Source organism: Cavia porcellus, unplaced genomic scaffold, assembly GCF_034190915.1.
Source record: "Cavia porcellus strain 051 isolate PalLab524CR breed Dunkin Hartley unplaced genomic scaffold, mCavPor4.1 scaffold_12, whole genome shotgun sequence".
NCBI lineage: Eukaryota > Metazoa > Chordata > Mammalia > Rodentia > Caviidae > Cavia > Cavia porcellus.
This window is the reverse complement of record NW_026947495.1, coordinates 15757383-15782039: the sequence shown is the minus strand read 5'-3', so window position 1 is coordinate 15782039 and position 24657 is coordinate 15757383. Positions and strand designations below refer to the sequence as shown.

Sequence of the window (24657 nt, the reverse complement as noted above, 5' to 3'; positions counted from 1 at the left end):
AATCAACTGGATGGGTGAACAAACAAAATATGATCCGTGCAGTTTGTGCATTCAGCCTTCTGAAGGAAGAAAACTATGACACATGTTACAGTTTAGGATGAAGGACAGCATTATGCTGAGTGAATAAGCCAGACCCGAAAGGACAAGTACTGTGGGATTCTGCCCCAGGAGGACAGAGTAGAGCAGTAGATGTTATGAAATGGGATGGATTTTCAGTTGGCAGTGATGAAAAAGTTCTGAAATGGTCGGAAGTAGTGGTACAATGTGAATAGGCATAATGCTGTTCCAATGTGCACTTCAAATGAGCCAGGTTGATTGAGCATATCTGTAACCCCAGCTGCTTGTAAGGCTGAGACAGGAGGTTTGCAAGTGTGAGGCTGGCCTGGACAACCTTGCAAGACCCTGTCTCAAAATTAAGAAAAAAAAAGAAAAAAAATTGTTAATGGAACTGGAGGTAGAGAGGCTCCTAACATGTGCAGAACCCTAGTACTGCCAAAACATAAAAAGTAAAAAAGGTTTAAATGGTAAATTTTGTATTTCATATGTTTTACTACAACACACACACACACACACACACACACACACACACACACACAGCTCAGAGTATTTACAGCCCAGGATTAGAATTTCTACAGAATGGTACCCTTTATTTATTTAGTTTTGGTTTTTTAAGACAGAGTATCGCTCTGTAGTTCAACCTGGCTGTGAACACACTATGTAGTCCACAGTGAGTCTCTTGCCTCAGCCTCCTGAGTGCAGGGATTACAGATATGTTAATACCCAGCAGGGTAGTTTTATTTTAATGCATTTATTTGATAGCAAGCCTCATCATCAGGATGAACGTAAACTTGGATGAACACAAAAAACAGACACATTGCATCTTTTAGTTATTCAGAAATTCAGACTCAATGCTGCTTCCCCCGGCCTGTGGTCTTCAGACTGAGGAAGAGTTGATTGAGAACTCTCTACTTCTTAGTCCTTTCCCCAGTCTAACTACTTTTTAAAGAGCCCTGTTTTCCTAAAGCCTATAATTACGTTTTCCTCCAGGGTACCCAGGCACTTTTTTTTTAATAAAGCAAAGAGCATCCTACAATTATCGTGATGATTTGTTGAGTGCAGTCCAAGTGGAGACAGGAGGCTGACTCAGCTCTGGAGACTGACATGCACGTGTTGGTGCTTTCGATCCTGGAGGTGCTGTCAGCATGCACAGGGTCGATAATTAATATTAAGAGGTGGAGAATTAGCAGATCACATAGGTGTCCGCTCCATGCTGCCCACAGGATGGATGGGGCAGGTTGGTGGAATTTGGCCTCCCTGAGGCTGCCAGGCCCTGCCTCCGCAGATGGCTCTGGGTAAACATCTCTAGCCTGCATACACCACCACTCCATACACCGTCACCTGGTGCTGCTGGAGCCACACACAGCCAAAGCTGGGGTGGGCAGAAGCCAGAGGAGCTGGAGCCTGTCAGCTCTGTCGGCTCTGATTTGCGGGCTGAGCCTGGTTTCGTGGCCCTGCCTGTAATCTCCCCGAGTTCAAAGAGCGCTTAGCTGCTTGTCTTTGTCAAGAGCGCAGTTGGGGATCTTTTATGTGGAAGATGTAGGATTCTCAGGCTGACTTTGATTATTTATTCATTCCCCTTCGTGGGTGTGTGATAGCCCAGGCACTGCAGAGCCCCTTGTCCTGGCTACTCTTGTTCAGAAATTCATCAAGCTTAAAGCCCTTTGAAAATTGCTTTTTGAGGAGGGGAAAGTTTTTGAAGTTTTTCTTCTTTCTCCCCCTCTGCAGTGCCGCAGCATCTCTTGCCACCATTCCATGCACCCTTGCCGATTGACATGCGACACCAGGAGGGAAGGTACCATTATGAGCCTCACTCTGTCCACAGCATGCATGGGTAAGTCCTGCCCCATGCCTGCCCTTACCTGTCACCGGCGAGAGATTCTTTTACTATCTCAAGGGCCTCTGTTGGAAAATACATGGTATGGTCACCTTAGTCTGAGGTGAACTTAAAGCAATAGTAAGGCCTTTTTCTGTAACCCACTTGAGATACAGAGGTGTGTTAATCATTGTTCCTCTCTGTTCCCACTTGGGGCCACCAAGACCCAGGCTGACATTATGACTCAAGACTTGGCCCTGTCATTCTCCTGCCAAAGTCAAGAGACTGACCTAACCATCTCCCCAGCCCAGCCCTTTGTGGTCCTCACACCTAATTGAGTGGTGGCCTCTATGAAGACCAGCAGGCCCTGAGGTCCCTCCTGGCCTCCTGTTACTCTCACACCTTCAGTCACCTCATCTGCTCCTGCCAAGTTGCTTGTTGTGGTACCAGCACATGCCACCTTGTCACCTGTTGCTGTAACATACTCCTGCTGTCTGCTAGTCTCCCAGAATGTCCCTTCTAAGCCTCAACTCAGGAGCAACTCCTCCTGAAGACACTGGATCCCACGCTGAGATTTCCCACCACACCTTGGCCCCACAGTGAGCTTTCAGTACCTGTCTCCCCACAGGTTCTGAGCTCCTCTTGAATTTTGGTGTCTTCAGCAGCTGAGACATAAAAGGTGCACAGTCAATGCTTGGTGACTGGAGAGTTCCCTCCACACACTCCCCTGCAGAACACCAATCCCATTCTGTGATGAATTCAGTAAGCTGAGCACTCACTGTGTTCAGCATTGTGCTCTGAAAGTGTCTCGGCCCTCCTCAGATGATACCTGTCTTGGGAAACCTATGGCTTCCCTAAAATGGAACAAACCTGGGGCTTCTACTTTCTTTTTTAAAATACTTTTTACTCTTTAAATGTTTTACTTTGAGACACATTTAGACATACCAAAGCAGTTGCAAAAATCTTGTATACCTTTACTCACCTCTTAAAATACTAGCATCTGACATAATCAAAGACTGGTACAGTGCTGTGAACTGACCCCCACCCTCAATTTAAGTGTGGTCAGTTGTTTCCTTGTTACGATCTCTTCTCCCCAGCCGAGGTTCCCACACTGCATTTCACTGTTAAACAGCATTAGTCATCTTTAATCTAGAGCAGGTTCTCAATGGACCTGGGTATTTTGAAAAACTCTGTTCAGTTGCTGCATGAAAAGCTGCCACATGCAACACCTCTTGGTTTGAATTTGCCTGCTGTTGCTTCCTAATTACATTTTGATTATGCATTAGAGGAAATAATACTGTAAACGTGATGCTGTTAGCTTTCTAGTGCCTTTGTCAAAAGGCACTGCAAATAGTGCTCACTTGTTTGAGGTGGTGTCTGCTGGGATTCTCCCTGTAAAGTTGTTCCCTTTGTAATTAGTCAGTGCTTGGCTGGGCAGTGTTTTGAGAATATGTAAATATCTTTTTTCTCATCATAATTTTACCTATTATCTTAAACATCCATTGATGATTCTTGCCAGAAACCGTAATAATTAACGCTTGTCAAATGGCAGTTGTCTATTTCCATCATTCTTTCCATGTACATTGACTGGAATTCTATTGAAAGGAAAAACTGTCCCTTCTCCCATGGGCATTTTTATTTAGTTCAGTATTTATTTGATGTGTGGAAATTCATGTTATCCCTATCAGTATTTACCCTGTTATTCAAATCATCCAGAATTGGCCATTGAGAGTCTCTTCAAATGGGCATAGAAGACCATTTGATGTGTTGGGACCTTTCTCTTTCATTCTGAAGCATGTACTTGGTTCTTTCATAAAGAGGTTCTGCTGCAGCAGCTGAGTCCACCTGGGGGTGATGGTGCCGTTTCCTGCCTCTGCTTCCCTCCAGGGATCCTGGAGGTAGCTGAGACTATAGCTCTGGCACCCTAAAGAAGAAGGGGGCCTATGTTTGGAACTAGTTGTGCCTCGTGAAAGTTGCTCAGTTGATGACATCCATGAATTCCCAGTGCATTGAGAGTGTACAGTTCCTACTTGAACAGGGTTAGGGGCTAGTGCTGCTGATTTCTCCTTGAGAAAAGTGGTGGCTCGTTCTGTGGAGCAGACCCTGGGCACAACAAGCCTGCCACAAAATGGTCCCTGCACAGGCAGCAAACAAGCACCACATGGAAATGACCTTGGTCCTCATTGGCCTGCCTGGTGCTTTCTCTAGACTGGCTCCCTAACAAAGTATCATCTGATTGATGATGTAAAACAATAGAAAGGTATTATTCTAACGGAGTTCTGGTGCCAGGAATCAAGACTAAATCTTAGAAGCCAAAATTGATGTGTCGGTAGGGCTGGTTCCTTCTAGAGGCTGCAGGGAAAAATCCATTTGTTTGACTTTTACAGCTTCTAGATGCCTTCTGCGTGCCTCGGCTTGCATTCCCAGCCTCACATCACACTGCCTTTACTCTCTGCTTCTGTCTTCACATCACCATCTTCCTTTCTGAAGTAGTTTTTCCTCTCTGCCCTTTTCTATTCGGAACACCTGCAATTGCTTGTAGTGCCCATCCAGCCCTCTAGGATCATCTCTCCGTTTTCAGATTCTGAAAATAATGACCTGTGCCTTTGCCATGAAAATAACATCCAGAGGTTCCAGGGATTAAGAAGAGAGCTGCTTTGGGAGCCATGTTCGACTCCTTTGGGTTGTCAAGTTCCCTCGAGGAGTCTGGCTTCTCCCATAGACTTAGGCCAGCTGATAATCGACTCAGGTCCACACTGGAGCCTGGTGTCCCATCAGTTAACCCTCCTGACTATTCTGGGAAATGGAGTGTGGGCTTAGGCTTGCAGCTGTAGACATGGATGGTCTGAGTGGCACAGTGGCTTCTGTAGGTTGCTTCTGCCAGTGGACGTGCTGGTCTCTGTGAAGGCTGAGGAGGCCTAGCTTTTGGGCACAGCTCTTCTCCCCAGCCAAGAAAGGGTTCGTCTGCTCACTCCCCACTGAAAGGTAACAGCATGGAGTTGTAGAGTAGTTCAGTAGACTGTACCAGCTCTACACTGTCCCCGGGACACTCAGTTCCCACCCAGGAGATATGTGGCAAGGGCTTCTGGGCTAGCCTTGGGCTCTGGAAATCCTGGCTTCTTTCCCATCTATACACAGTGGGAACCAGGACAAAACCCCTGAGAGAAATGGCCCTGTGGCGTGGCTTCTGTGATTAATGTGGTTGGAACCTGCTGTAGCACTCCGATCCATCAAGCCCTTGATGTAGCCCACTCTCCTTGCTGGCACCAAATGTGTCTCATTACACAAACATTGCACAGCAAATGAGATGCAGTGTCAGCAGGGTCTGAGCCAGTGCCTGCTGCTTGAGTCACAGGGCCATGTTGCACCACTTGCTCATGGGTGCACCTGACAGCTCCAGGATAAAGCAGTGGGTGAGCACACTCCAGGGCTGACATCCACTGACGTCCCGCATTTCCTGTGGTACCATGGTCAAGGTACAGCTGCCAAAGAGCTCTGGTTGTTTCAGGTCTTCCTGCTCTTGCACTTGAACCCAGTGCTGGATCCACAGCTACGGGAGAGCTGATGGATGATCTTTTATCAGTAAAGGACTGTCTATTGAGATATTCCAGGTACCACAGACTACAGTTTTGTAGGAGTGAAATAGGACAGTGTGGGTAGTACATTCGGAATCACTTAGGAAGCATTTCATAGATGTTAGCTGTTGCTATTTGTTGCTATGTGTGAGAAAGTCAGTTCACTGCAGTCTAGAGAACAGGTTTCGCACATCCTCAGAAAAGGAAGCTGTCCGAGTTGGACTTCCGGTGTCCCATTGTGGCACTAGAAGATGGGAAATAGAACTGAAAAAATAACTGTTGCAGTAGGAGGAGAGTCTTCTTCGCCCCAGTGGAGGAATTTGAATTTCTTCCTCTGCCACCTATGGGTGGAAGGAATGCTTGATTTATTTTCAAGGTTATTGCAAGATGGGCAGCAAGCACAGCGAAGAGACTTGCCAGTATACTCTAGTGGCTCTGGCAGAAGTGGCACAGTGGCAGGCTGACTGCTCGCAGGGAGAGGCAGAGTGTGGCATTCAGTGTGGGACACATGTGCACTATCCCAGTATAGAGCACCCTGCTCCTCTGCAGAGAGATGTTTCCCATGACAGGACTCACATAGCTTCCTGATCCCCATGGGACTCCAGTAAAGGAACGGGAGCTGTCTGCGGGCCGTGCTACAGCAACTTTGGTGTGTGATGGGCTAAAAAGTGAGTCAGGGGTCTCGGGTGAATTCCATGGGAACACGTTCCTGAGTCCTCCAAGAGTCTGTACCAAGAGAAGAAAAGGGCAGCTGTGAGTGTGGTGGAGCACCCCTACGGCCCCTCCCTGTGGTGCTAATGGGAGAGAGGAGCATGTCAGGCCACTCCTGGCCCTGTCTCTTGGAAATGGTCTCGAAAGGTATCGTGAGGAACGTGGTGGAGCATGACGTGGCAGGTCCCCAGTGGGAGCCCTCCATTTCATTGGCATGAGGGTAATGTAGGCTAGGATTACCTAACAGGTAGGGAGAGGTCATGCTCTGGATCAGGAATCTGGACGTACTTTCAACCCTCAAGGTTCCTTGCTGGGCACACCCCTTCCCTGCCAGCCTTGGGACTTCCAGAAAACCAATTCCAATTAGCCTCTGTTTATAGAAACTGTCCCACACAGCAGCTTGCAGATTTGACTGTGGATCTGAACTGCCTGACCAAGCCTTAAGGATGCCATTCATAGACCCTGGCCCACGATGGTTCAGTTCTTTCAACCCAGGCTAGGGCTGAGGTTTATTTACAAGTAACCACAGGCCAGAAGTTGGGAGTCACTGCAGGCCGCACTGCGTATTTAAGACTAAGGAAAAGCCCAGCTCTGTGTGCTGACTTCTGGAGTGGAGGGCTCATGTGTCATGTCTGTCACTGATACCGATTTTGTCTTAGAAATGTGAGTGTTGAAAATCCCTGGTGACTTTGCTAACCCATTCACAGATGAGGCCCTCCACATTGGCCTAAATCTCTTCACTGCTCAGCTTGCAGAAGGCAGAGAGCATATGGGGTGGAGATAGCTGCAGCAGGCCTGTGCTCTCCTCCTCTCTGATCTGGCCCTGGCCTGCTCTCTGATGACCCTTGATACCCTCTGGGATTCCAGACCAGATCCCTGCTAACTATTCACCACAGCTCCCTTGATCCTGAGCTGTATTTGGCTTGATCTGTACTGGCAGTCATGACCCAAGGCCATCTGCTTGAATAAGGAGTGAAGAATGATCTTGCTAGGGACAGATAGATCTGGGTTGTAGCTATCAGCATGCTGGCCCAGGTATGTTAAGGAAAGATTGGGAGCACCAGCTGGGGACAATGGGGTGCTCAGCCTCCCGTCATCTGCCCAGTTGGTCACAAAGAATGCAGATTACCCAGAAGCCCCTGCAAGAGCAGTTGTAAACATCTGGGTCCACCCTTCCCCTGCCACATGCACATGGATGGGGATGTTTATCCCCAGGTTGGTACACCTCCCTTAAATACGTGGTTTCTTTGTTCTTGATGGGATGAGCTCATGGACCATCTCAGTCAGGGATAACTTGAAGATGACTTTCTCCAAGGTCAGTGTTCCATTAAGACTGCACTTAGTGTCATGAGAGCAATTGTTCTAGGCTCCACGACTGTGTTCTTAGCTATTTACTGTGGGAACATGGTTAGGTAGGAAGAAATCTGTATATTTTCTTCTTGATTCCTGCCTCAGCACCCCAGGTCACAATTCATGGAGTGTTGGCTTTTTTTGTGTTTTTCAAGGAACTCCCTCCTCCCAGCAAATGTGTATGCTGCTTGTTAGAGCCTTAGGGACTATGGAAGAGACTTCTGAAGGGTGTGTCTACTTGGCTCCTACACTAGATGCCAGGAGGCCCAGATCACCCACCAGGAGCTTCGTATCTCTTCCTCCCATGGGTCCCCTCACATTGCCATACTATCTTCAAGAAATCACTCTTAGAACATGTAGTGGCTGACCTGGCTTCTTCAGAACAATGAATAACAGGCAGAGAGGGAGCACAGAGGCCAGATCCAGGTAGGGTGCGGGCAGTATGTCCTCTCACTGTGGCTACTCAAAGCCAAGCAACACCACGGCTCGCTGTAGTGGGTACAACCCTGAGAGACCACATCTGTCAGGCCCCTTCCCCAGTCTAAGCCCAGGCGGTCAGACCAGCTTTGGTACAAAAGTATGGCCCTGTGCCCTGCCTCCTCTGCTCAGGTCATGCCACCACACTGTCAGGAAGGCAGTGCTATGACTCTCTGCTCCTAACGGGGAAAGTTGAGGAGGCAAAGGCTGACCACCTGTCCAGAGGTGCATTCCTAGTAGGTAGCACAGCTGGGATATGAGCCCTGGGCAGTGTGGCCACAGAGGGCCACCCTTATTGCCCTCTCCCCCACCTCTGAGGGCTTCATCTTCCAAGCATCAGGAATGCACGTGGCTGCGCAGGACAGGCACTCATTTATAATGAAATGTGGCTTGTAAAAGTTTAATGAGGAGTGTGTCTGATAAGCTGACCTGGTCTTTGATCTTTGCTGCACACCAGCCCCTACAGAAGGGGAGCTGCCTGGCTCTAGGCCCTGGAGGACCAATGTGGTCAGCTAAGAGCAGGGGCAGATGGGGAGTGGTGAATCTGGGCATGATGTGGGCGGTCTGCATCCAGGAGTAGGGTATGTGCACATCCATGTGGAAGGACTGCCGCTGAAAGTCCTGTGGGGTGAGATAGTGACCGTCTTATCCCTCTATTGCCTCTTGGCGCTCTTGTAGACATTTCCTATCCTACATCTGCAGGATGGAGGCAGAACTGGGTGGGGCTGAGCTTTAAATCCTATCTGTACCATTTATTCCCTTTATTTCTTTCTGCTGGTTGATTCACCTCAATTTCTCTGTCTTTATGACAAGTACCCCTTGTGGATTGCAGTGAGTAGATCAGCCAGTCAGGGTGTCCCAAAAGGCCCACATGATAAAGGCTTGGCCGCTAGCTGATGGGGCTGTTAGGAGGTGGTGGAACCTTGGAGGGAGGTGGGTCCCCAGACGATGCTCCCGCAGGGGATTTGGGGATCCCAGTGCCTTTAGTCTCTGGCTTTGCTTCTCAACCACCATGTATGCTCACATACATCCTCTTCCACACTCTCCACCCTGATATTCTGATCCTAAGTGACCATGGATGGAAGCTGCTGACACTGTGAGCCGAATCACACCTTTCCTCCTCCTCAGTTGACTGTTTCTGGTATTTCAGTGGAAGAGAGCCACTTCCACAAAGTCTGAGGAGTAGCATGCATATTCGGTTCTGATTCTGCACGGTGCTGGCCTGATGGTGCCATATTCAGTCTTCCCAGTACCCTGTAAGGTGAGTGGTGTCCTTCCTGTTCATGGAGAAGGAAAGGACACTGGGGGTTATCAGAGTATAATGGCTCCCAGAATCACTCTCACTCAAGCAAGATTGGCCCCAGAGCCTATGTTTTTTGCTGTGCTGATTGTGCTCAGGAAGGCTCTCAGTACCCTTTTAGTCTGTCAGTATGTTAGGCTTGTGTGTGAGCACGGAAGAGAAAAGCCATCAACCTAAAGGAATTAATCAGCAAGGTAAAGAGTCCTCCTGGACGGCACCAGGCCAGAGTGCTACCTATGGAGGGAGGGCGTTCTGTCTTCAGGCTAATTAATTGTTGCTGTATTCCCCTGTATCTAAGTGCAGTTCCTTGGTGTCGCCCTGCTGGTCAGTGCACACTGAGGAAAGTCCAGGCCCTGATGCCCCTAAACTCCTGTGCTTTAAAAAGGCCCAGAGCCATTCCTTCAGGCAGCTTTGATCGTGCGGAACAGGATGTGTGCCCTGGGTGAGTGGACAGAACTTAACCGGTATTCGTGGCTGCTCCCAAGCCTGGAGTCACCACCTGAGCTCTGCCTCCTGTCAGATCCTCAGTGGCATTAGAGCGTCATAGGAGCGCAGACTTGTGAGAACTGTGGGTGCGGGGGTCTAGATTCTGTGCTCCTTAGAATCATCCCCAAACCATCGCCCCACATCTGTGGAAAAATTTCCTTCCTTCCATAAAACTGGTCTCTTTTACCAGAGAGTTTGAGGACTGCTGGTGTAGAAAGAGTGATGTTATTGCTTCCCTCTGCGAGGGGAATGCTTGCCCAGTGCCAGTGACACACCAGCCTGTGCCAGGTGCTGAGGACACAACTCAAAGTCTTGTTCCCCACAGAGACCTTCTGGTCTAGTTGGAAAAGAAATAGAATCAGCTGGTTATCGAGTGGCCTCTGGAAGGGTGCTGGGGAGGCCAGAACAAGAAGACCAGGAGCAGGAAGCATTCATCAGCAGGGAAGTCTGCCTATCCCCCATCCCAGCCGCCGGCCTCAGGGCCACCCCCAACTTCTTAAGGTCACCCCTATCCCAGTGAGAGGCTCTAGGAGGAAGGGACCTTTGAGGACGCACACTAATGGACACATGTGCAGCACCCCCACCTTGGAGAGGAGATTTATCTAAACTATTCAGGATTATCCATCTCCTCACGACAGGCATGCAGGAAAGGAAATTCCACATAGCATTTCTGCAGGCGGGGCTGAGTTGGGAGGAGTTGTGCTGTGTCTTGTCTACCTTTCCTGTGCCTTAAACCCAGGCCCCTGAAGAATCTAGTGAACTCCCCCCACACCCCTCTCCCCAGACAACCGCCTTTTATTCCCTCCAAGGATGGCTTCGAGCGGACTGACTTTCCAGAGGGTTCACTGCAGTGCTCAGCCCCCAGATGAACAGGTCATCTGGAAAGGGCCTGGTCCTGCTGGCCCCTCTGGGTTAGCCCAGCAGTGCTCCAGGCCCCCGTGGGCAGATAAAGCAAATCCAAGGCTACTGGCAACCCCTGTGCCACCCCCACTCCTCTCACTCTTTCCCACTCATCACTTGGCAGGGAAAAACAGTCTCCCTGAAATCTGTCCCTCTTGTCTTTTACACTTTAGAATTTTTTAGGTTTGAATAGCTGATAACCTTCCTGTCCTGCCCCAAAAGGATAGCAGTGATAACAGATGGGTGACGGAAAGAGCTGCCATTGACTGTGTGGCCAGACCTTAACCGAGTCCACCTGATGGCCTCCTTTGTAGGTGCAATTTTGTAGGTAATTTTCCTACCAAAATATCCGTGTTTACTTAGCAAGAAATCTGTTCTTTGTCAGCTGCAAACACTGGTTTCTCCATTAGGCCTCTGTGGAAGATGTGTCAGTGGTGGCCAGACAGATTGGCTATGTGTCTGCCACTGGACCAGGCCTGGTGGGTGGGCCCGGGGCTGCTCGGCTAGAAGCTTGAGCAGCAGAGTGTCACAGCCAAGATGGGCCCACAGGTGACTAGGGGACAAGCACAGAGCCCTGAAACATGTTCCAGAATAGACAAATCATAATGCCCCACCTGGCCTAGGGATCGGGGACTGGCCAGCACCTTTGAGACCACCTGTACCTCTGCTCTCCTGCCCTGGATTCTCCCTCCCAACTTTACCATTCTCTGGGAGTTCCTATAGATTGGCTCCTTGTCTCTGTATGGTTTTTGCCTCGCATCTTACTCTTCCAACAATGGCCAGTTTGGTTTTGCTCTGTTGGGTATCACACAAGGTCAGTCATGCAGGTGTATTCTTTGGGAACCAGCTTTCCACACTCTGTCCCCTTGTGGAAGTTCATGCTGGGTTGCGTGGGGCTCTTGTTTCGCTTACTCTGTGCCAATGGGCCTTTGGGCTGAGGCTGATCTTCGCTGTTTTGAACACTGCTATTGGAACACACACTCTTGTACCATCTCCTGGGCTTCTGGCGTGGTGGGCTGCTTAGTATTCAGTATCTGTCTGGGAACAGATCCGATGAGTCATTTTAACCTCCCAGATGTTGCCGGGCTTTGCTGGGTGGTTTTGCCAACACGCATCCCCTGCAGCTGTTTGAGAACTCAGTTTGCTGCTCATCTTTGTCACGAGGGTGATGTCGTCAACATTTCCATTTGTCCATTTGTGTTTCTTGGCTGCCGATGTTTCCTTCTCATGAAATGCCTGCTCAGCTATTTTGCCCACCTTTCTAGGGAGCTGTCATGTCCTATTGATTCAAAGAAGCATTGTGTACATTACAGCTATTAATTCCATGGTTAGTGATATGTGTTACAAGTATCCTTTCTTACTGGGTCCCTCACATGACCTGCCTTTTTTTCAAAGACTCTCCTGCCTCAGAATGCCAGGCCTGTACTACTTATGGGCCTTCCTCTACAAAAGTCTACACCATCTCTGATGCTACCTCCTATAGGAAGCCCTATCAGATTGCCCCAGAACAGTGGATCAATTCTTTCCCTGCCAACTCTCTTCCCCCTAGCACTTCATGTACCATCTGCTGGCTGCAGTCAGTGTGTCCTCTCCCTCTGTGACCCCAGAAGTCCCCCATGGTCCTGTACAGTACCCTCACCGAGTGTAGTGATGGCAAGCCTGTGGTGTGTGTTTCTATCATTGAAAGTTCTAAAAGGTTCACTGTCACTGGCCTGGTGGCTCCTGCACTCATGGACTCTGCTGAGATTTATCCCCATGTGGGTTAAGGTTCCTAGCTGAGTCTTCCTCGGCCCCCTAGCTCCTTACTCAGTGCCATCAGGTGTCGTGGGCAGTGAACAATGACTGAAGCCAGAAGTGACACTCAGCCATGGGACCGAATACTGGCGACTGGGAACCGGGGTCCACACTCTTCTAGCAGAGCCTGCTGCCAGCTGCTGGAGACTGCAGAGAGGCATGGAGATGAGATGGCTCCAGTCTGAGGAGAGGGCTCCAAGTTTTTCAGAGGAATACACCAAATAACATCTCTGAACAACACAACCCCAAGTGAATGTATCTTGGAAAAGACTGGCTTTTCTGGCACTTTCTCGGTGGATATATAGAAAATACAGCTGTTGAGCTTGCCGGTTGATGATTTTACATAAAAACTAACAAAGGAAATATTGAAGAGGCTCTCGGAGCAGTTTCTGTTTGTTGGTGGAACCTGACGAAGCAGGTGCCGGCCTGGCTATGCATGGAGGTGCTGGTGAGAGCAGGCACCCCGCCTGACCACCCTGCCTGGCACAAGAAGTCTTACTTTGGCCGGATGAGGGGCAGAGGCAGCTGGGCGGGGCGCTGTGGAACTTGGCTCCCTTTCTGGAAGAGCAGTGGATCTGCAAAGGGGTTCTGAGAGCATGCTCTGCCTAGTGTTGCTGTGAAAGTGCTGCCACCGCTGAGCGGCTCAGCAAGAGCTGCAGGGCATGGGCTCCCCACTACCACACCACCAACCTTCCGAACAGTGCTGTGATCCTGGTGGGTGGTAGGCAACCTGGCCCAAGGGCGGGGCTGATGTACGAAAGCCAGTGTCTGCAGGGCAGAGGCCTTGGCGTGTCGAGGCTGTGTGCTGGGTGGATTCTTACTATGGGGAGTCAGGGACCGTGTAATCCCGGTGGCGGTGGGAAGTCACGCTTGGGAGCCCTGTGAGCATGGAGATTGGAATGCAGGGCTCAGATACCCTCTCCTGCCCAGAGCACCCAGCAGAAAGTGGAAGGGGGACCTTCCTTGCCTGCCTGCCTGCTTGCCTGCCTGCCTGCTAGGAGGGAGCAACTACTCAGACCTGGATTAGTCCAGAAAATAGCACTTGAGCTCTGCTTTCTGGGAGTTTACAGTCACAGAAGAGAGGAGACAGAAATGATGATGTTGATGCCTGTCATCTCCTGAGACCCATTGTACACCAGTACAATGTATATTGCATGTCACCTTGATTGCCAGAGTCACGGGAACAAGTTACCATGAACTCCGTGGCTCATGACAATGAAAATTGATCCTTTCCCATTCCTGGACAGCAGAAGTCTGAAATCATTGTCACTGGGCAGAAATCAAGGGGTCAGCAGGGTCACACCACCCAGAGCATCCAGGGCAGAAGCTATTCCTTGTCTCTTCCAGATCCTGGTGGTGGCCAGCAAGCCTAGCTTACACCTACATCATGGTCATCTCCACCTTCATGACACATGGGGCTTTCCTCTCTGGGTCAGCTGCCACTCTACCTCTCACTTACAAGGTTCTGGTGATGGGCTTTGGAGCCCATGTAGACAGCCCATAAGCTTCTTGTCTTAAGGTCTTCACCTGGCTCACATCTGCCAGGTCTTTTTTCTTCCACATCCAATCATTCTCAAGTTTCAGGGTTTCGGACAAGGATTGGCCTTTGAGAGACATCAGCCTCCCACACGAGCCTTCCCTATTCATGTGTCTTTCCTCATGACAGATCTGTCAGACTGCTATCACAGTAGCTCTTTGCATATAGGGAGACAGACTGAAGGAGGGCACATGATTTGCTCCCAGCCTCACAGCTAAGAGGGAGGTGAGGTGGGTTGAGAGGGAACACCAGTCTTCTGCTATCGGGACTGTGTTCCTTACTAGTCATTTTCTGCTTTACCCAACCACTTATTCATTCCTTCATCCATCTGTTTATCTACTCATCCATCCATCCATCCATCCATCTTCCACCCTTCCATCTATGCATCCATTCCTCCATCTGCTCATCCATTCATCTGTCCATATGTTCACCTATTTGCCCATCTGTCCATCCACCCATTCATTTGTTCATTCACTTATACATTCATTAGCCATAGTGAATGTACTCTGTGCTTGCAGTAGGCACAGTCCTGGGACTGGACAAGTGGTAAAAGTGGAAGCAGATGGGGCACCTCCTGGGGCTGCCTGTCCACTGTCCACTGGGGAAGACAGGCCCCATGTGAACCCATCACTGCCTGTGAGCTCATCTCTGAGAACATCTTGCTGAGGCATAAGTGCAGGGCCTTTTCCAGGAGTATCTCAGGAGATGCCTGATCTTGACCTGAGGCCAGTAGGCTTCTTGGCCAGGAGTCCACTGAGGAGAACAGAGGTAAAGGGATACAGCTGAGAAGAACATCACTGGAGGTTCAATTATTCAGAAGCCAAACTGTGATGAATGAGCCCAGCAAGTGTCCAGGACTAGAGAGGGGGCACACAGGAGCTGGACATGTGGGACTGTTGTCTCTCTCCACCTGCCATTGTGGCCGTGTCATCCCCAGAGCCAGGCCTGAGGTAAGATCCATAAGCCCTAAGTGCCTGGAGCTTCCCTTTGTCATCAGCAGGCTCCTAGACTAATCCGGAGCACCCAGTTTCCATTGTGCCAGCCACTGCTGCCGCTGCCTCACCATGGATATGCCTTGGTCACTTTGGAGGCTCCTTCCTATCTCTGGCCTTGCTGACCTGTACAGGGGCACTCTGAACAAAGGAATCTCTCAGTGGCTAAGACAGGGCCCCTCCTTCTGGTTCCCATGCCCCAAGTGGAAGATCCTACCCTGTGTGGCTCATTCAGGTCTATGTGAGTCAGCACCCTCAGCTTCAAATAGTTCAGCTTCCCCATACAGGCACCCTGGGTGGGGCACAGGGCCCAATCCCTCACCCCCTCCCCACAACAACACTGCACTAAAGAACATGTTGACTCCTGCCCCGTTCCCTGGCTTAGCTGTGCCATGCTTCACGATAGGTCAGATGCTCCTCTTCTCCTCCCTGTTCATCGAAGTCTGACTCAGCCCTACAGCAGCCAGAGGCCTTCTAAGGGACCCAACACCATGGTTCTAGCTCCCAGGGGTGGGCCATCTCTGAGATGCTGGGCATGCTTGCTCAGACCCAGCTAGTTAGTGCCGAGTTGCATGTGGCCATGAGGGTTCTCATCCCTATGGCCTCTCCTTTTGTCTCCTGCCAAAAATCCCATGCCAGCATGTGGAGCAGGGGCTGGTAGTGATGTTGGGAGACCAGGCAGGGTCTACTTCACTCTGCCACTCCCTCTTGCACAGCTCTTAAATATGACAGAGGGAAGCACTGGTCAGGCACCCACTAAGTGCCTGGTTCTAGTTGCCCTGCAAACATTCCCTGCTTGGCTCATCCATCTTATGGCTGTCCTGGCCTATAGGCAAGGAACCCTGGGACTTGGGGGCAGGTGGCACCGAGGCCATGAAAGTAGCAGAGCTACCACAGAGCCCCTCTTCTGTCTGACTGCGAAGTGTAGGGTTCTGCCTACCATGTGCTTGATGCCCCCTCAGCCTCTAGCCTCCCAGATCAGCCTGGGACCCAGCTGAGTGAGGACTCCAAAAGACCACTGTCAGGGGCAGATTCAGCAAGAAAGGATGAGCAGTAGCCTGCACACCAGGGATCATTAGTGATATCTCTGCCCAATCTGACTTCACAAAGGCAGAGACACAGGCTCCTGTCCCAGCTCTGCAACCTTAGGCAAGACGTGGCTTCTTAGAGCCTCAGTTTTCTTATGTTTAAAATGGGATAATATGACCAGCCTTGTAGGTACATCAGACACCTTGCACATGGAGACTCAGCGTGTGTTGACAGCTTGGTCAGAACTGGCAGCTTTCCTGAGGTAGTCTCCAGGGACCTCTCTTCCCTTTGTCTTGTCCCCCTTTCTCCTTTTCACCTTTGCTTCCCCTGAGCCAACACTAACATTTGGCCCCAGTCTGCAGGCCGAGGTTGGACAGGCCCAATGAGGTGGGGCTCATGTCTGGCTTGCAGGGTGCCACATGGGGTCTCTGTGCAAGGGAAAGCTGTTGTGGGCAAGGGCTGCCTCCACAAGCCCTGGGAGGTGCCTAATATGGGAAAACTCAGTTTGAAGTGGTTCACACCACACATGCGCATGCACACGCACACATGCATACACACACACACCTTGGCTCTCAACTGGAAAAGTCAGGGCACCAGCTTTCTGATTCCAGCCAGGGTGGCTGCCTTGGGCACGTGTCCCTTGCTAAACCAGTCAGGGTACCTGGGAATAGGGAGTGCTCTGCCCACCTGGGCTTGCGTCACATGTCCTGCTCAGAGCAGAGGAAAGGAAGTGGGTCCCTAGATCCAGCCCAAGGTGCTTTGTAAACTTTGCCTAAATGTCTGAGCCATAACCTTCACACACACAGCTTTGTGTTCCAGCCTTTCTTCACACATGCTGCCTTCCTTCATTTATAATGTATTTCTTCACAAACTCTTATCCAAGACCCAACAAGAACTCACCTTCTTTAGGAAACCTTCCTCTGCCTACCAAGAACCTGGTGCTCCGCTGCATGCTTTCCATATGTGGCTCATCTCATCTCACAACATCAGCCTGCAAACGAGGAGAACTGTGGATCAGGGACAGTCAGGGAAGTAGTCATGTGCTGGAGCCTCTAACACCCTGCCCTGTGCTTACCTGGCTCACAGTCTGCCTCTTCACGGGGAATCTGACCTCAGGGTGACATCCCTGGGAGAGCAGATGAAAGTAAGCTGGATCCACTGGTAAGGTCAGGTGCAGAGGATCTCAGAGCAGTGCCTAAGAGCGGCTCACAGAGGCCGCTGTGTCACCTGGTGCAGTGTGACTGTGACACTTCTCACCTTTTACATTGTGCTTAGGCAGCTGCTCCTCCTCCCATCCTCAAGGCTGCCTCTTTGAGTCTCTTCTGGCTACCGGAATGAAGGACTGAATGCTGTGGTTCAGACCAGGTGGGCCCTGCGACTGCACCTTGGAAATAGGAGGAGGAAGGAGGCTGCTGCTTAGAGCAGGGCGCAGATGTCACTAGTTGACACCTCTGCTGATGAGGCCCCTCAGTTCAGAGACAACTCTCAGCCCTCTAGCACCCAGCATGCCCCAGTCTTCTAATTTGAGTCCCAGAGTGGAGCCAAACAGTAAAGAAAGCCAGCTCTGGTCCTGGGAGGCCCCAAAGGACCTTCTTTACGGTCGGCGTGAGGTCAGGGCTGCCGGAAGCACCCAGTTCCCCCAGTGCAGTCATAAGCCCTGGAATTTTGCCATTTGAGACATACTCCTTTGGCTTTGTTTGGTTGGCAAAGTGACAGTGTTTTGGAACATGTGTGTCCCTGGATCCCTATCAGTCACACGCTGTGAGGGAGAGGTCCCCAGCTCTCCTGAAGGGGGCACTGTGTGGCCATGGATGGGGATGGAGTCAGAAGGATCTGAAACAGCTCTGGGGTATGGCTCTCAGCCCCATCCTGCCCCCCCCCCCAGCCCAGGCTTGGTGCTCAAGGAACTAGAGCCTTCAAGAGTGCCCACTTCCCTACTGAGGGCTCGGGCTCAAACCCCTACTCACCTGGGTGTGGCTCCTCCACCTGTGGGCCGAGTGATCCTGACCAAGGGCCTTTGCCTTTCCTGGTATGTTGTCATCTGTAAAAATGGGCAGAAAGTACATACTTTGGCAATTTTTTTTTTCATCGAAAGAGTAAATACATGCCTGTGGCCCTCTGATGACTGACATGTCATTTGCCCTGTGTTGAGATGCAAAGTCAGGATATAGCTGTAATTTAAGTGGCCTTATGTAGAGGGGACATCTAGGAAAACCTCCTGGAGGTATCTAAGAGTCATTCTTGGTTGCCTTGACTGATGAACCTGCTCTCTGTGTACTGGGTCCCCTGAGTCCCCAGGTCAACTGGTGCTCCATGTTCCAAGTTGACTTGTGTCAGGAAAGGAAAGTAGCATGTGCACCAGTCTCTTATGTCACACTGGTGAGGCACCAGAGAAGGTTGGCAGCCTGGCTGAGGCCACTCAGCTAAGTGGGAAAGACTAGCCCTAGCAAGACGACCAAAGCTTTCTAAAAGGCCTGGATGCAGGGCTCTGCCTCCCCACGTTCAGAGTCCAGGTCCTGCAGATCAGCTTCCCAAATCCAGATCTCCTATGCTCCTGCTGCGATCCCCTTGGGGCTTCCCCTCTGAGCAGCACATCCAGGTGAAAGTTCCTGATGCTGCAGCACAGCCCTAGATGAGGGACACCATCCTGGGAATAAGGCAACTGCAGTAGAGCCTTGCTTGGCTCCTCTTGGCTGCACAGCACAGTATTGTGAACCTGTCCGGGCATTGCTGATAGCATAGGAGCTGTTTGCCAGGCCCAATGGGCACATAGCCAGGGCTTCAGAGGTGGAAGAGGGGGCTGCCATAACCTTGGGTGCTGGGACCCTGCAAAGAGCCTAGGGACATCCCCATGATATCCTTAGCACTGTGTCAAACCGTGCAGACTCTATATTTTCTGAAAAGCTAAAGGTGAGATCTTGGTATATGTGGGCTCCCGATAACTTAGTAAAGTCTGATTTGTCTTAAGGGGATACCTTTGGGAGTAGATGACCCTGAAACACCCGGTAGGGTGCTTGGAGGCTCTGCGCCAACTGCAGGTGGCAGAAAGCCCCATCATCACGTTGAGTGAAGCCAGTGCCTCCTGAAGGGCTGACCAAGGGGCGTAGAAATTGGCGGCGGCTAGCCCAGACCATGGGAAATAAACCCTGCACATCCCTGCTAGTGGGCATTTAAGACAGGGCTTGGTGTATAAAATAAAGGATCCTGTGGCAAGTCTTCAAGAGGATCAAGGGCTGCTCATGTTGGTTTGGGGTTCTTGAGTTCTTGGAGGCCCTGCACATCCCCTTTCTGACGACTGCTCTTTATCCCCACAGGCCTGCCACTCTGAGCGGCAGCCCCGTCATCTCGGATATCTCCCTGATTCGGCTTTCCCCGCACCCTGCTGGCCCTGGGGAGTCCCCGTTCAATGCCCCCCACCCCTACGTGAACCCCCACATGGAGCACTACCTCCGGTCTGTGCACGGCAGCCCCACGCTCTCCATGATCTCAGCAGCCAGGGGCCTCAGCCCCACTGATGGTGAGAAGGCCCCTGCGGCCGGGAGGGGAAGCTGAAAAGGCGTCAGGCTCACCCCAGCCTCTGTCCTCTGGGCTTGTGAGAGGCTGGTTTTCCTTCTCACTGCTTCTAAACACAGATTTTCCAGTAGAGGAATGGTGACAGCTGAGAGACTTGGGGGTTCCTTGGGGTGTGCTTATTATAGAGCACCTCTGTATGCTTTACGAGAAGGGAGAAGGTCTGTTCAGTGGGTCCTCTCATAAGTGAGAATTACTGGCTGTCTGCAGGAGCTGATGCTAAGGGCAGGGGTGTTGTATAGGGGGTGTCTCACAGGGCCCTGGAGCAGGAGGAAGGCAACGCTGGCTGGCAGCCCTTTGTCGTTCTGCTTTCTGGGCACCTTGGAGATCAGCACAGTTGACTTCGCAATGACAGCCCAGCCTCTAACACTTCAGGCATGAACTTGTAGCTTGGGTCTCTAGGTTCAGGTGCTTGAGGGACAGCACTGGTTGGCTCAGCTCAGAAGTCAGCCAGCTACCCCAGAGCCAGGACAGGGCAGGATCACACAATATAAATAAGCTCTTCGGATATAAAATACTTCCGTTCTCACCCTCTATTCCCCGACCCACACATGCAAACACGTGGGCACAGATATGCACACACACACTGGACAGCAGTGAGCAAGGGCAGATCTCAGCTCCAGGTGCTGCAGTGGCAGTGAGATCGGGGAACTCATGTGAGTCCCCCTCACAACGACCAGCTGCACTCCCAGCAAGTGAGCGCTTACCACACGCTGAGTCACACAGTTGGGATTTGATGGTAATTTTCAGAAGAGGCATTCTTACTCCCATTTTATGGATGGAAAACTGAGTTGGCACCTTCCAGCTTTGCACACCTAATAAAAGCCAGGACTCTCCATGGATGTGTTTGGTGCCCAAGCTCTCAGTCATTTTCTGTACAGCAGTACTGAGGCCAGGCCCCTCAGAGACACCAAACCCTCTCGTCCACCCCAGGTTGTCTGCCAGGACACAAAAGCTGCCAATGTTGGCCAAAGCCCAGGGATTCTTGGCCTCCCCTGAATGTTCTGGTAGGGCTCACCTGTCCCATGGGGCAGCCATGGCCCTCCTTTCACCATTATCTTCTCCCCATAAAAGGTTCTGGGCCCTGGGGCTCTCGTGGGGAAGAGGTAGGTGGTGGAGGCAGGCCAAGGCTGGACCTGGCCTCTCTCTGCAGCAGCAGCAGCAGCCCCCCTTGCTGGCCAAGATGGGGTCCAGCTCACAGCTGACAGTGGCACATAGTAGTAGGCAGGAGGGACCCCTCGGGCAGCCGTGTGTTTCTCTTTTCTCTCCTCGGTCAGGAAGAATGCAGCTGGTGCCAAGTTCTGATGGCTTCTTTCTCTCCCCTGTTCCACAGTGGCCCACGAGCACCTGAAGGAAAGAGGCCTATTTGGCCTCGCTGCCCCAGGCACCAACCCCTCAGACTATTACCACCAGATGACACTCATGGCCGGCCACCCCACACCCTATGGGGACCTGCTGGTGCAGAGTGGGGGTGCTGCTGGCACACCCCATCTCCACGACTACCTCAACCAGGTGGATGGTAAGTGCTGGGGTGAAACTGTAGAGTCGGGGTCCAGACCCTGGGGCAGCAAGGAAGGGGAGCTGATGGGTGTCCCCTTGAAGTGACAAAGAGCAATCACTGTTTCCTCGGTGGAGAGAGACATAGGCCTTTGCCCAGGTGCCCACCACACTGTCATCCACAGAGACCCAAGGTGTCCCAACAGCACTTTCTGAGTTGTATGAACCAGGAAGGATACTAAGCATTGTATGCCTCACCGTGAACAAACTCGCTCATCTCTGATTTTGTGAAAGTTGCAGTATAATGGCAGGAAACAGATACCACACAGCACTAGGAATGATGCAATGGATTGGCCAGTTATGCATGGAATAGGGAACAAAGGAGTGGGCAGGAGGCAGAGCACCGGGCAGGACTGGGACTGCAATTTGGAAAAAGGAAGTAAAAGAAACCCTCACTAGGAAGATGATCTTGCAGTTCATGATTAGAAAAGGCGAGCCATGCAGAAGTCTGGGTGCACACTGCAATGAAAGCAATCTTTTCCTGCTAATCTTGGAACTCTTTTGGGGGCAAAGAAGGAAGAGGGGCCTGGCTAGCAGATCTGACAGTTGGCGGTGTTTCAGGAGACTGTGAAGGTGGTGGCACAAGACTGCTCTCAGATCAGATGGGCACTTGAAGGGAAAAAAGAGTGGCAAGGTTGACATCAGGGTCTTGGGTCCAAGCGGTTGGAGGACACAGCTGTCAACTGAGACTCAGCTGTGAGCAGTACCTATTTGGCAGGGGGAGGTAGGTGTCCTGGATAGATGAGGCTTTGGGTGCTTGGGATTCTTTGTCTCCCACCAAATGGTACATACATGACAGCCCTTCCCGTTGATGCTGCTCTAGGTCCTGCTAGAGGCGCCTGGATGTGCATCCACCCAGGTGGGCCTGCAGGTGTGCATCTCCTCAAGCCCTGGTTGGGCAGCCTTTCCACTCACAGTGGCCATAGCAGGAGGAAGCAGAGGCCTGCATGGGGCATCCCTCCTATGGGGCAGTGCTGGGCCCTCTGGCCTGTGCAGACTGCAGCAGTTGGGCAGTGCTGGTGGGCAGTGGGTCTGTAGGGCTGGGGGAGGGAGCTGCTCCGCTCTGCTCTGCTCACAGGCTTCCTGCCCTTCTACCTCACTTCCCTCAAGCAGGGCTGAGGTCTTGTCTCCTCTGGACGTCTCTGCTGATGCTGCTTCCTTCCCTAACCCTAGACCCCAGCCACAGGGGCTGGCTCCCTCCTGTTCCTTTCCCTGTCCTGCCTGAGACTGACAGGAATCTGTGGTGTAGCCCTTGTGCCTCCTCAGGTGTCTCCTGTTTCCCCCAAACAGGAGAAGGGTTGTAACACTGAGGTGATTTAACACATTGCATGTGACCCAGTGTGTGGCTTATATGGTAGGGTGCTCAGTTAATGCTGGTTTTGGTCTCTTTTTTTCAAGTATCCTCTTCCTCCTTTCAAAGCAATGCCCTTTTTCTCTTGTAGAGTTCTGTGTCTCTGTTGTCTGCAACTCTGACTATGTGCTGTGTAAGCCCAACCAGAGGCCCTCCTTGGCTACCTTACCCTTGCCAGCTCCTCATCTATACTGCCTTTCAGGCTGGCCAAGTGTGGCTTGTCACCTTTTCCTGGCCAGCCACCTTTCATCTTGGCACTCTGAGCTTAGGCCCTCTCTGCCTCACTGCTGCCTTCCATGGGGAACTGGAGGTCCCCAAACACCTCGCCACCCTGAGGTGCCAGTACCCACTGGGTTGCCACACCGAAACCATATGGTGGCCTAAAACCTCTTCCAGGTCACCACCTGAATGGAGTTCCCAGGGCTCTGAGGCTACCCAGTGGAATCCAAGGCTCCTGGGTCATCACCAGCTGGTGCTTCTCCTTCTGAGTAATGAGTAGCAAGGCCCAGAGGTGGGGCACGTCTGGCAGGGGCAGGCCCTGCCTGTGTAGGGTGAGGGAGTGAGTGGCAGTTACAAAGAAACTGTAATAGAAAGATGCACAGTAATTAGTGCAGAAATGGCTCTGGTGGAAGGGCAGCTGCCGGCTGGCAGACAGCCTGGAAAAGGGCTGGGGAGCAGCTTTGTTCTCCAGGGCACTCGGCACTAGGCAGCACCTGGGGGGCTGAGCATCTCCGAGCAACCGGAAGGCCAAGGCTATGGGGACAAGCAAGGAGACGAGCTCGAGTGGGCAGGAGAACTCCCCGCTGACATCAGTAGCTGCTGGACTCCTCACACTCGCACTCTGTCTCTCCCCACTTCCCTCTTGAGCATCACCGGACTCCAGAGTTGGCCTGAACAAGGATCTCAGTTGCTCACTCAGTCATGAGGTAAGGGTGGGGATTTTTCCTTAACTACAGTTTCAAAAACAAGTGGTTTTATGTTTCCCAGTCTATTATAACCCAAGATCAGAGCATCTCTGATCATTTCCATTTGTCACTATTTAGTGCACTGTGTGCACTTTGTTTCAGAAACATATTTTTTTCCTCTCTCTTCTTCTTCTTCTTCTTTTTTTTTTGGTTCTAGAGGTTGAAGCTAGGGACATGGGCCATACCAGTGGGCTTTACTTCAACCCATTTCAAACAAGTTTAAGGCAGACCTTTGCCCCCACTTTTTAAAATATTGTAGGCACTTCCAGTCTGTACAGATGTGCCACTCGGAGGCATGTCTGACCCAGCAGAGCAAGACCTGCCTCTGTGCCCTCCCCCAGCCAAGTCCACCCCTGAGCCAGGGGAGCTGAGTTGGGCCTGCTGCTTCTGTGTTTTCAGCAGACCCAGCTATGTGGGTCCGTGGAGTCCCTCTGGGAATTACAGACCCTACAGTAGACATGGAGCGGATCTGCCCACCACATTCCTTTTTGCTCAGCATTCTCCAAGAGGCAAGGAGCCAGCCATTGCAAGGCACTCACTGTCTGGCTCCAGAACTGCCCTGAAGGAAGGTTCAGGGTCTCTGAGAACATACACATTCATACTAGCAAGTCATCCGCAGACATATGGCCTTAATGTGTGGCTTCTATGCAGATACAAGGGCCCTTGAGAGCTCATGGGAAGCGGAGAAGAGTAGGTCTTCTCTGGCAGCCTCACCACATGCGTGTGGTCAATCAATGGGCAATAGGCACAGTGACAGGACTGGCCAGGCAGTGAAACCACCTGGGCAGGTGCAGAGGAACATGGGGTGGGGCTTGGCCTGCCACACCTTGTCTCCAGTTGACACACGTGTGACCGTGGCTGTTACCAAGTTGTGGCAGGATCAGGCGATTCTGGCTCCCAAGTGAGCCCGCCCTATCCAGCCCCTGGTGGTCAGAAAGGCCTTTGTTCTCATGTTGTTTAGAACCTGACTTAGGGAATGAAGGCCAGAAAGTAATGCCATGTGGGGAGGAGACAGAGAATCCGTCAGGATCCAAGAGTATTCTGCTATGGAGAGCAGAGAATTCATTAGTTATCACCCAGGCTCTAAAATGGCATCTTCTCGCATTAGGCATTGAATATTGGTGATTTAACCACAGTACTGCAGCAGCCGCATCCTCCCCTCCCACCCCCACCATGCTGGGAAGATGGAA

General features: G+C 51.4%; 1 protein-coding gene across 3 annotated transcripts in view; it reads left to right on the top strand.

The window, feature by feature from the left end:
- The window catches only part of Gli2 (GLI family zinc finger 2), a 217933-nt gene that overhangs the window by 167272 nt on the left and 26004 nt on the right, over positions 1-24657 (top strand). For 2 of the 3 annotated variants that reach the window (XM_013142573.3, XM_013142572.3), the window contains exons 3-5: positions 1786-1891; positions 19339-19541; positions 20928-21113. In XM_013142573.3, the coding sequence (XP_012998027.2) occupies positions 1786-1891; positions 19339-19541; positions 20928-21113 (495 nt within the window). The remainder of the gene's footprint in view (positions 1-1785; positions 1892-19338; positions 19542-20927; positions 21114-24657) is intronic. The other variant, XM_063258929.1, reaches the window with a different exon arrangement.